This window comes from Vombatus ursinus, unplaced genomic scaffold (assembly GCF_900497805.2).
Source record: "Vombatus ursinus unplaced genomic scaffold, bare-nosed wombat genome assembly UNPS02014799.1, whole genome shotgun sequence".
Lineage (NCBI taxonomy): Eukaryota > Metazoa > Chordata > Mammalia > Diprotodontia > Vombatidae > Vombatus > Vombatus ursinus.
In genome coordinates, this window is record NW_020954577.1 from 1 (window position 1) to 13,175 (window position 13,175).

Sequence of the window (13,175 nt, forward strand, 5' to 3'; positions counted from 1 at the left end):
TCTCTCTCTCCCTCCCTCCACCTCTTGTTCTCCCCTTTCATATGTGTGTGTGTGCATACATACATATACATAGATACACCCATATTCATTTAACAAGCTTTTATCTATCTGTCTATCTATCTAGCTCTATCTCTCCCTGTCCCTAACTGGGGGGAAAAAGGAAACCCCAAACCTTTATAACAGAAATACGTAGTCAAGCAAAATATCCCTACACCAGCAATTTCCAAAAATGCACGTCTCAGTCTGTACCCAGACTCTACCATCTCTGTCACAAAGTGGATGGCTATTCTTAGCTGGTGGGCCATGCAAAAAACAGATGGTGGGCCATAGTTTGTCCGTCCCTGCTCTAGGCAATGCTGTTAAAGTCTAAATTACAAAGAAAATGGGGGCTGTCCTAGGTAAGACAGAGTTTCATCACCTGAGATTGGTAGAGAAATGTCAGAATTTATTAGGCACTTACTGTGCACAGGGCATCATGCTCAGTGCTTTGGATATAACCCTAGGCTAGTGGAATTGCTTGACTCTGTCCCTGTTGTTATACATGGTACAGGACTAGGGACTAGAAGGGACCAGAGAAAACAGATAGGACAACCACCTCATTTTATAGATGGAAGGTTAGTCTTCCCTCTATAACCTTGGACAGTCATTTCTCTTTATCCATAAAATGAGGGGGTTGATTCCTCATTTTATAGATGAGGAAACGTGTGTGTGTGTGTGTGTGTGTGTGTGTGTGTGGCAATTGGGGTTAAGTGACTTACCCAGAGTCATGCAGCTATTAAGTGTTATGTATCTGAGGCCGGAGTTGAGCTCAGGTCCTCCTGACTCCAGAGCCAGCACTCTATCCACTGTGCCACCCAGCTGCCCCAGGAAACTTTTATAGTTGAGGGGAACAGGGATGATCTGGGGAGGTTATGTGACTTATCCAGGGTCACAAAGAAGGGAAGCATCTGAGGAGAACTTTGAATCAAGAGCCAGGGCTCTTTCCACTGTGGGTTGTGGGCGCCGGGGTGGCACAGAAATGGTCTCTGATTTATTTTCACTCTTACTTGCCCTTTCCCACAGCCCATGGGGTTTGGTACACACCTGCCGCCCACCTCCTGGCACTCTATGCAAGGCATTTATTCATGCAGTCCATCCTAACGCCACCGCCCTTCTCAATGGCTCTGTCTTTGTGTATTCCCTTGGCAGAAGTCAAGGAGTATGAGCCGCCGTTTGGTTCCAAAGTGAGAGAGCATCCCTGTGTGGAGAGCATGAAGGACAACGTGCTGAGAGACCGCGGACGGCCCGAGATCCCCAACACATGGCTCAGCCACCGAGTGAGTACTGGCTAAGCCTGGCAGAAATTCGCCCTGGGATTGGTGGTGAGATGCACAGTCGCTCCCTGCTTAATGTCCTTGTTGTTTTTAAGAGAAGATCCTATTCCTATAAATGTCAGGCCCAGGCCAGCAGGTGCTTTCTAAATAGGGCATTCAGTAAGGAAGGATTTAGGAGGAGATGTCATTTTTTCCAAACTCTTGTGTCCTATTCCATCTGCCCTTTGAACATGGTGATGGCTGTAGCTGCCCCACAGTCATTACATACTGCATTACATATTGGCATTTATATTACATATGGCATTTATATTTAATTTCTCTCTCATTCCCAGTCCTTGAACAGAAAACTGGGAAGAGATGTGGTTTTTTTTTTTTACCTGCTTTTTCATGTGTTACTTAGGCTGAGATATGACTTAAGATGTGTGTGTGTGTGTGTGTGTGTGTGACAGAGAGGGAGAGGAAGCTGGGTGTAGTGGTGGGAGGAAGGGTTGTGGATATAGAATAGGGAGAGAAATGTCTGATTATACAAGAAAAGACAGGAGAAGAAGTTACTTAGGAAGCAATGAAGAAAAGAAATGAAGTTAGGTGGATCAGAGAAATTCCTGGTCAGGAAATCCTGTGGCGTCTTCAATGGATGTTTCTCAAGCACTTATCAAAGGTGCGTAGATTTAGTTAAGCATACCAATATTTGTGGCTACTGTGTGCCGGGCACTATGTTAAGCAGTGGAGGAAAAAACAAAAACAAAAAAAAAAACAAGCGATAAACGGCCCCAGTCCTCAAGGGACTCATTGATCCCAAGGAGTTCACGTTGTCATTGGGAAGATGACATGCAAACAGCTGTGTGCCTACAAGATGAACACAGGGGACATTGGAGAGGGGTCTCAGAGAGAAGGACAGGAATAGTTAGGGGGAATACGAGCAGCTAGTGAGGATTTGAGATGAGGTGTGAAATTCATCTAACCAATGTGCATGTGCACACATTTCACAGATAAAGAAACTGAGGCTTGGGGAGATGGAGTAACTTTGGTAGGATCACATGGGAAATAAATGGCCAAGCTGGGGGAGATTCAAGCCCACCTTCTTTGACTCTGAGTTCATCCCTCCCTCCATGTCAACACACTGTTCCATGAGCCAGTGAAATGGGAAGAGGGAAAGAGAACCCACAAGGACATGAACAGTCAGGCCAAACACCCCTAACAATGATTCCAAAGAGCTAGCATGGGAGGCATTGTCAGGGGTGTGTGTGTGTGTGTGTGTGTGTGAGAGAGAGAGAGAGAGAGAGAGAGTGTGTGTGTGTGAGAGAGAGTGTGTGTGTGTGAGAGAGAGAAAGAGACAGACAGACAGAGAAGAGAAAACAGCAGTGATTTTTGTGATGTCCACAGAGAAGGACCCTCGATGTAAGGCCACCACATGTGCAGTGAATAGCCTTGTCTAACCTATAAGATGGCTATATAAAATTTTTCTTGCATCCATTGAAAGTTATAGCCAAGTCTAAGGTTTCTGTCAGGGCAGGGCATGTTCGAAGAAGAAATGAAAACAATCAGTACAACCCAGGGAGACAAATGGAGCAGGAAGAAGCCAGTCTGTGCCAGCGCTGGAATCCAGTCCCTCTGATAAGGGCTGGTCCAGCCCAGAGGAGTTCCAGGCCCGGCCTTGGTCCGAAGTGCTTCCCCTGGTGGTTGAGGCCAAGATAACCTTTCCCCCAAGGAATGCAGGCCTGTTTTGTGTATACTTGGAGCCAGCCCGGATTCTCTCTGCTGCATTTTCCTTCCCCCTCCCTTGCAGTAGGTTTGGTGTAATGAAGCCATTATTCATGGTGATAAAATTCTGGAATGAATTTGCATAATACATTTTTCCTGTTAATGAGATTTGTCGCACTATTGATTTCAAGTTAATGCTTAATATTTAATTTACTGCCCGTAATTACAGCGGCAGAATAAAATAAATGTTGCTTATGTACAAACAATAGCATTCCACTATTAACGGCACTATCCGTCAATACCACCAATTAGGTAAATGATGCAATTAATTCAGCTTCATGAAATCATGGGGTGGGGGAGGGAGGCTTTGAGGTTTGCTAGAAATAGAGTTGTGGAAGCAGCCCCTGAAAATCCAGGCTCCCATAGCACTCTCCGTGATTTATCTGTAGACCTGGGACCGGACCAGGAGCGAGGTCACTTGAGAGCATTTTTGTCCCCATGTTTGTAGGGGCACACTATCTGTGCTGGCTGGCTAGGGAAATACTCAGTGATGTCAAAATCTTGGGGCAATCAGGTTGGACTTCTTGGAGCCAGGCTTCTGGGGTATTAGGAGCACTCTGTACGAGGTGAGGTAAGATAGTATAGTGAGTGGATAGAGGACCTACCTTGAGGTCTGAAAGTTGGGTTCAGATCCTGCCTTGGTGACCCAAGTAAATGCTGTAATGGTCTAGGCAACTCTGAGGTTCTGAGAGAGTAAATTGAGGACTGTGCTTTGGAGCAAGGGTATCCAGGTTTGAATCTGGACTCTACCTGTGTGACCTCAAGCCAGTCTCCTCGCCTCTCTGTTTCCTCATCGAACTAGAAGACTTCTCAGGCTATCTTGAGTCCTTTCCCTTATTCTTGGCTGAGTTTTTCTGGGACTTCTGTGTGCTTCTTCCTGACTCCCCGATCTCTCCTGACCTGTCCCCATGCAGGGCATACAGATGGTCTGTGAGACTCTGGCCGAATGCTGGGACCACGATCCAGAAGCGCGACTGACCGCTCAGTGTGTGGCCGAGCGTTTTGACGAGCTGGGCGACCTGGACCGGCTGTCAGGGAGAAGCTGTTCGGAGGAGAAAATCCCTGAGGACGGCTCCCTGAGCCCCACCAAGTAACCCCGGGCTGAGCTCGTGGTGAGGGCAAGGACGCTGCCCATCTACTCCGAAGGCCGAAGGCAGGAAAACGCCGTCTGATAGTGCCTTGGCCTGGCTTCCTGTGAAACCGAGGGGGTCCCTGCACTCCCCTGAAGCCGGGGCTCTGGAGAGGAACTCGCTTTGGTGGCAACCAGCAGCAGGCGGGGAGTGGGTGACATAAAGCATTCTACGCCTGTGACATTGTCATAGGATAAGCTGTGTGAGCGCTTCCTCAGGAAATGAGATTTTTTTCCCCCTTTCCTTACAATAGCCAATAACAATTGCACTTTATTAATGCCTGTATATAACTACGGAATAGCTATGTTTTATATATATAAAAATATATATTATATATATATATCTATAGTTCTATCTACAGCCATACTCTGTAGCGACAGAGAGGAGAATGCCAAGGAGATTATCACCGTATCAGAGGAATGAGGGACGAGAGGGCCCCTCAGACAGCATTAGCTCCTCGCCCCTCCCCTCCAGTAGAGAGGCAGACCGCCGCCGAGGAGTGGACTGCGGCCTCCCACACCCCTGCTATTTCCCACATTTCCCAAGAATGCCAAAGCTCACTCCTGGCCCAGAATAGCCGTTCTTAACTCTTGTTCCTCTGTGCTGTTTCGGGGTTCATGTGGTTCTTTGGTGGGCTTCCGACGGACTCCTCCTGGCCCCCAAGTTTGGGATCACCTTCCTTAGAGGAACTCTCAGGCTCTTGCACCCATTCACCATTGGCCAGGAGCCCTTCAGCAACTGGAGCCCAACGTAATCACAGGCTAAAGAGAAATGTGGAGAGCGGCTCCCTCCGGGCCCCCACAAAATCAGCCCAAGCCAGACAGATGTTTTCCATTTGCCTTACCTTATATTACGTGGTTGTGACTTTCTTTATGAAGAAATTATCATGAGTATTTTGCTCCTGAGCCCTCCACCACAGCAGCCCCCCCAGATCATTTGGCCAAATCTCTGCTCCCTAACCCCACCAGATGTGCATCCTGTGTCTTGAACTCCGTTATTTTAGCCTCTAGTTTTCTATGCAAAAGCCAATGAATTCCATCTCTCCCCACCCCTTGAATGCACTCGGACACTTTGGCATTATGGAAAGGAGATGATAGATGATATTGCTGTAGGCCTGCTTCCCTAGACCTTACAGGAAATATAAGCCCTGCTCTAACTCTGAACTTGCAATAAATTTTCCTCTGGTGAGTCCCAGTTTCTTCCTCCAGTTTGGAATCGCTGGTGTGATCCAATGGAATCTGGATTGATTCCTGGCCCTGCCATCTATGTGTATGGCCTCTGACAAATCACTTCACCATCCAGATCTCAGTTTTTGCATCTGTGAAATTGAAAGGGTTATGATACTATATGGCTTTCAAGGTCCCTTCCAACACAAAATCTATGCTTTCTCCCCCACCCCATGTCCATCCAAGATTTAATGACAAAGACTTAAGTCCCCTTTGGAGGGTAGAGATGGGATAGCAGCATTCCCAGTCTTTTTTTTTTCTATGTTTCTTTAAGGCTTTGTAGGATCACCCACCAACTCCCAGAGGCCTTTGCTACAAGCATCAGTCGGCCACCAAAGCGATTGGTCCCAAGTCTTTCCAGAGCCAGCTCTCTCTGTAAAGCGTTAGGGAATCTTTGTCAGCAACATCAGAGGGCCTTGCATGGTGGCCCAAAAGGAATCCTATTTGAGCTTTAAAAAAACTCAGGCAAAGAAGCTTGATTAAAAAATGCTTTTGGAGCTCCCCCCTCTCTGCCTTTGAGTGGTAGATGACTCGAGAGAAAGGAGCTACAGACAAAGCGGCCATCCAGATTTATTATTTTTTTTTTGAAGGAAATCGGGGAGGGGGGAATGTAAAGAGAAGCATAGAGGGGAAGGGTGGTACCCAGCCCAGGGCTGCATTAGCTGGGGTGATGGGAGGGGGCAGGAACCTGGGTCGCCGCTGTCTGTCCTGAAAAAGCCATTTTCATGTCTAGTGCCTTTGGACAGCTGGGGCCCATTGACCCCTAGTGGTCGGTGGGCAGAATCCTCAGGTATTGGCTCATTCCCAGGCTTCCCCTGGCAAGTAATCAACGTAAACTGGAATGTAGTATAACGTTCTACTGTGGCCTGCTTGTTTGTGTTTTCTCATTCAAGGCAAAAGACGACGGAATAACGTCCTGTAGTTCCTGGAGATGCCAGCTTTTTGTTTTTCTTCAAAACTACTACATCTAAAGGGAAATCTTTATTCTTTTAAGGAACATTTCAGCTGTATATGACATATGAAATAGGAATGTGAATTATATATATGCTTTTTTATCAGATGTTTTAAGCACTTATTTCTACTCTAAGCCTTTTTTTTTAAATGAATCTAATGTTTATTAAGTCAAATAAAGCAATAACACTCAGGAAAACTTAGTCTTTGACTCCTTTAGACAGTAGCAAAGTTTACAGCCCTCGTTTTATTTATGCTCCACATGTGCGTGCCCCCCCCAACACGTACAGACACAGACACAGACACACACCCCTACAGACACATGCACACACGGACGCACATTCACACACACACTCACCTGTAGACTCACATACAGACACACAGACACATGCTAAAGGTCAAGGGGCCTCATCCCTCACTCTGGCTGTGGGGTGCATATTCTTTCCCTCGTGGCCTTTTCCTCATTTCCTTGGGAAATCCCCACAGCAGCAGCGCCTTGTCATCGCCACTTCTTTTTTCTCTGTTCTATTCCCATTGGAGGATGGTGGTACAGCCCGGTCCAGCAGCTGTCTGGGCTCACCAGGGGAGAGGCCTCCTCAGCCCTCACGGTACATCCCTCTGCCTAGTTCAATCCAGGGATTGTTCTGAATGCCCCAGCTTCATAGGTTCCTAGACGGCGAGGGACCATCTAATTTAATCCCCAGTGAGGAAACCCAGGCAGAGAGAGTGGCCGGGTGACTTGGATAGGAGCACAAGGACGGGGAGTGTCAGAGATAGGGTTTGGAAGTCCAGCCTTCCATGGGGGGGATGTGAGACAGTCCCTTGAAGCTCAAAATCTGTAGTTTTACAATCCTGTTATATGTCTACTATTTGCAAGGAATTTTGCCAGCTCCTTGGATTAAGTACCAGACCTGGGATTGCTTTCATTGGTGTAAAGAATTCCCAGATGAGGGAATCCCTACCACCGATGCAGGTGGTTCCTCCTCTGTACCTCAGTGCCCAGAGCACTGAGGTGAGATGCCCTGTCCGGTGGTGGGCAGCCAGGGCGTGTCAGGGAGGACGCGGTTCCTAGGAAAGACCTCTGCCACCCAAGAGTGACCTGCAGATATAATCAATCCATCAATAAACAGTAATTAAGCACTGGGGATACAAAAAGAAGCAGAAGACAGTTCCTGCCCTCAGGAAGCTTACAATTTAGGAAGAGAGAGAGCATGCAAACAAGTATGGACAAAGTTAGCCATATGCAGGATAAATAAATAATTAACAGAGGAAAGGTGCTGGGATTAAGAGGGGTTGGGAAAAGGGTCCTGTAGAATTTTAATTGGGACTTAAAAGGAAGCCAGGGAGGTCAGCAATCAGTAAAAAAGGAGGACATTCCAGGCATGCAGAAGAGTCAAAAACAAGCTATGGATGGAAAGCACTGCTCTCAAGGAGGCCCCTGGTGAGGGTGGGGGGGTGGGGAAGGAATAAGATGTGTTAGGAATTCCCAAGTGTGTGGTTTATTTAAAGAGAATAAGCATTTATTCTATATTTGTACTATACCTACTATGCACTATGTAAACTTCTCTCATTTGATCCTCACAACCCAAGCCGATAGATGATATTATTATCCCCATTTTGCAGATGAAGAAACTGAGGCAGACAGGTCAAATGCCCTATCCTATATTGTCTGAGGCCACATGTGAACTCTGGTCTTCTGAACGCAGGCCTGGTGCTCTGTGCATTCAAGATGTCATTAAAGAAATCTGCCTTTAAATGAATTGAACTGGTCATTGAGTGAGAGATGATGGCATAATCTCCACTGGTACTTTCAGCGATGTCAGGAGAAATCGAGGAAGGTCTCTAGCACAATGTGTAGACCCCCTGGGGCAAAGCTAGGGTAGGGACAAGGATGTACCTAGTGGAACAGAATGTGATTATGATCAGTCTACATCTTTGGAGGGAATATCTCACATCAGCAAGATATAGAATCAAGTCTGCACTTAACTAGATGTCTATTTGGTATTAGATTGATCTGCTATATATGGATTATCACTCCTCCTGGATGCCTTCCCGGGATCATGCCTTATTTTGCCACTTCTTACCTGTGTGATCTCAGGCAAGTGACCTCACCTGTCTGAGCCTCATTTTCTTCTGTAAAATGAAGGGGTTGGATTCTGGCCAATGAGATCCCTCTCGGTTGTAAATCTGTGAGCCAAGTTCCCAGCTCTCCCTTTGATTCTGATTCCGGGTCATGGCTTGGTGTGAATATGCCACCTGGAACTGAGTTCCTGCCAAAGAAATTCATTCAGAACAGAAGCTGAGGTCTCTTGACCCATGTTCTCTGCTAGGGGAGCTCAGCTCAGGCTTCTGGAACGTTGGAAGCCTTTGGCTTAGCTGGCTGGAGCACTTGTGACCCTGGATGGAGGCGTCGGATGGCATCTCCCGACAGCCAGCAGACACCTCGTGCCAAGGAGGCATTGCCTCTTTGCATCATCATCTTCTTGCCCCAGAGCAGGGTGGTGGGTACAAATGAGAAACTAATGAGATCAGTCTCCCAGGGAAATTGCTTCCACAAAGCTGCAGATAAGGCTTCCAAGGGGGAAAGTAATCAATTCCTGCCTCATTCACCGGCCACAAAAGCCACCCATGTTGAGGAATGTTTATATCTTCTCCTTGACTTGCTCCTTTTTTTTCTGAAAAGGGTGGCTTCATCACTGCTTATCACATTTCCAATTAGGCTGGGTTTGAAAAAAATTCTAATAATTCTCTGTTCCTTAGTGGTTCCTGCTCCAGGGCTTCCGTCTTCCTCTCTAAGCTCTGCAGATAAGGAGGGGATTGTGACAGGGGGCACATGCTATGCTTTCCATCACCCCATTCACTTTTGCCATTTAATTCTAATATGCTTCCTAATCTGTAGTGCATTTTAAAATAACTCTGCTAATTGTCTTCCTGTCCTAATCAAGTCCAAATTGCACACGGTGTGAGTGGCTCGCTATGCTTTTGGCTGATAGAAACCAGGAAGTAGGCTGTTGCTGGGGCTGAAAGGGAGCTTTGCAGAACTGATTATCCAGACAAAGATGAATACTTCTGTTGTTGTTGCTGGGGGTGGGGGTAGAGGTGGGGAATGGGGGTGCATCCAGACCTGGAATTTCATCAGTATACCCTGAGGGAATACTCTTCACCAATAGAGACGGGCCACTGCACTTTGAGTTGCAAACAGACCTGGTATTGGTCTTTGACAGGGAGGGAAGTGAAGGACAGTGTGGTGTGGTGAAGAAGGTGAAGGTTCCAAGCCAGGCTCCCACAGGTAGTACCTGGGTGACCTTGGATAAGCCCCTTCTCTTCTCTGACCTCAGTTTCCTCATCTGTAAAATAAGGGGGTTAGACTAGATGACTTCTGACAACCTGTCCTGTAGCCATTAATCCTATGACAAGACAGTGAGGAGAGGGGAGGGCCAAGGACTGAACCTTGAGTCATGAATAGTATGGGAACCCATGAAAGAAACAGAGGGGAACATGAGGTCTCACAAGCCAAGGATAGAGGGAAATTTATGGACAACAGACCAGGAGCTCCAAATGATTCTTTTACACTTGCTCTGAGCTACTTAGGAGGTAATTAATTCATAGGATAGTGGGTTCACAGACCTGGAAGGTAATCTATTCTGACCCTCTCATTTTACAGATGAGGAAACTGAGGTCCTGAGAGGTAAACACAAAGTTACATAGCTGATCAATGGCAGAATGGAGATTGGAGCCCAAATCTCTTTGGCTCCGTCCTTTAAAGACCAATTCAACTGCCATGCCTCTGGGAAGCCTTCCCAGCTCCTCCCCATCGAGAAAATCTCTCTTACCTCACATTTTATTTATAATAAAAGGGTTCATATACCACCTTAAGGTTTGCAAAGCCCTTTACAGATATCTTACTTGATCTTCATAACAACCCTGGGAGATATGTGCTGTTACTATTCCCATTTTACAGATAAAGAACCTGAGGCCACAGAGGTTAAGTGTCTTGCCCAGGGTCACACAGCTAGTAAGTGCCTGAAGTCAGATTTGTATTCAAGTCTTCCTGGTTGCAGCCACTGAACCACCCACCTGTACTTACCATGTAATATTGTGTTACGTAGTTTCAATGGTGATGTCAGTCTTTCTGTTGGATTCCTGAGAGCAGGAGCCATAGCTGCATTGAAACTTAGGGCTTCCTGGCTGCAGGTGCTGGGCTTTATCCATTGCACCACCCAGCTGCCTGTTTGGCACTCATTTACGTTTATATTGTATTTTATTTATTTGTATTTATATCGTACTTTATATTTGTATTGCATTTTAAGATTTATGAAACCTTTTATACACCCTGCCTCATTTGGAAAAGGCCACAGTGGGTCACAACAAGGGATCACTCAGCTCTGTTTTCTACCCTTCACTGGAATTTTGTGTAAGAGTAAACGTCCCTGTCATATCCATGTTGTCAACTTCCAAAGCTCAGGAATGTACCAGGAACAGCTCACTTCCTCTAAAAACCCTTTACAGGTTTGTCATCCATTGTGAAGTGGTCTGGGTCAGACAGTGGAGGCATTACGGGCTAATCTGACTTGGCAGATCTCACATACGGCAGATCTCACATACAGGAGATCTCACGCAAGCAGTTTAGGGGCCCATCACAAACACCTGCAGTAAGGGGGCAAAGAATGTAATTCACTGCATGAAAACCTCTGCTGGGGTCATTCTCCCAGGAAGATGAGTTGGGAGGCTTTCTGTCTTCTCTCCGGGAAAGGATAGAGAAAAGGGGAGATGGGGATTTCAATTCATAAGAGGCTCTCTGGATTCACACCACTCACGCAAGCAAGCAACGGACATTTAAGAAGTGCCTACTGTGTGTTAGCCTCTGAATATTCAAAGACAACATTTTAATGGTCACTGCCTTCTACGTGCTTACCTTCCAACATGGAAGACAACATGCATGTTTGTAATTTTTCCTAAAATTACCTCCTTCAGAAGGTAGCCTCTCTGTGTCTGCTATCAGGATTTGAGAAAAAAATAACTCACGTTTCTTTAGCATTTTACGTCTGACAAAGCACATTCTGTGTAAGGCAGGAAGTGCATTTAATAGATGAGGAAACAGGCTCAGAGAGGTTATGTGACTTGCCCATGGTCACACAGCTAACTGGTGTCAGAGCCAGGATTTGAACTCGTTTGAATGGTAGAACTGGAAGGGACCCTTGTTCAGTTGATTACCCTTTCATGGCTACAACACTTTATAAACGTCTCATTTGATTCTTACAACAACTCTGTGAGTTAGGCACAATATCTCCATTTTGTAGATTAGGAGACTGAGGCTCAGAGGGGTAATAGATTTGGTTTTTCATAACAAATGATATTTCTATAGAATTTTAAGATTTGTAAAGCATTTGACATACAATGTCTCACTCAATCGTTCAACAACCCTGTGAGATAGAGACAATAGGTATCACCCGAGCCATACTAGGATGAGATGACTGGGACTTTGCCCAGGGTGCCCGACATCTGGTTAACGTGCTTACTTCTGTGCTCGTTATGAGCATAAGAAAACAGGCCACTGCCAAAATAATTGCAGTTTAAGTATCAACATCTGTTAAGGGGCTAAGAATTTCTGTGAAGAATTTGACAAAGTTCTCTTAACTCAATTAATACATTCATTAAAGTAGGTGACTTCAATGAAAAGATGGACAGAAGTAAAACATAAAAAAAAAACAATTGGAAAATATAATGTGGGATGAGAAATGAAAGAAATTCAAGAGATGGAGATGGAGAAACTTTAAGCTTATGTAACAGCCCCTCTGGTTCACTCCCCCAACTTGTACTGGTATTTGGACACTGGTATTTTTGCCCCAAGGGGTAGCTGTTACTACCTTCAAGATTCTATAGGTAAGCCTGCAGGTGTCTTTCCTTCTATCATTATAGCTCATGAACCACCACCTGTGTTCATTCCCTTAACAATGAGCCAGTAGACTCAATTCTTAGCAAAGGCATGTATTCAAATGGTACAGTGAGAACAATAATAACAAAGCAATTTTCCCAACATTCAGGGTTCACTTTCTGACAAATACACAAAAGAAGGTAAGAGTAAACAGTAGCCTAAATTACAATGGTAGTGAGGTATACATGTGAGGAAGACATGTGCCAAAGGTGACTCATGACTCTTGAACTACAGGATCTCTACATCATTTGATTCTCCAGAGGGTCCCTTTGAAGTTCACTGTGGGTTATGGCATTGGTCCACAGATCATCTGGACCAGATTTTCAAAGGGCATGGCATCTCATCTGGATGGACTAATCTGCTGCAAGGCTGGGTCAAGGCTGGCCATTCAGCTGTTGGGCAGGTGCCTCACTGGGTTCAGCCACTGTCAGACTGGGCTGGGAAGTCACTCTTCTGTAGGGCAGCTGCTGACAAACTAGTACAACGAGCTCAGCTGTTCAGCAATTCCCAGAATGCAATGTCTCTGGATGGGTCAGTTCACTGGACTTGCTTTTTGATAGGTAATTGCAGTCTTTGTCACCTTCCTCCTTGGCTTGGTTGGCATTGGTACAGTGCTCTCCTCAGCAAGAGCACTGAAGTTCATGGATTTAGAGAGTTAAAAGAGCTCTTAGAGATCATTTAATCTAATCCATTTATTTTACAGATCAGGAAAGTGAGGTCCAGAGAAATGACTTGCCTAGATGGTAGAGGCAGAATTTGAACCGAGCACCTCTGATGCTAGATCCAGTGATTTCCCCACCCCACCATGAATTCTGAGGTTCCTTCAAGGTAAAAAAAATGTTCAGTGAATTATTTTCTC

General features: G+C 45.8%; 1 protein-coding gene across 1 annotated transcript; it reads left to right on the plus strand.

Annotated features, from left to right (window-relative positions):
• Positions 1-1,062: 1,062 nt before the first annotated feature.
• LOC114050532 (TGF-beta receptor type-2-like) lies at positions 1,063-5,392 on the plus strand (the record flags this gene model as incomplete). The annotated part of the gene is made up of 2 exons (XM_027872310.1): positions 1,063-1,316; positions 3,989-5,392. Coding segments are annotated over 2 exons (434 nt in total), but the record flags the coding sequence as incomplete, so codon positions are not given.
• Between the last annotated feature and the right edge of the window lie 7,783 nt (positions 5,393-13,175).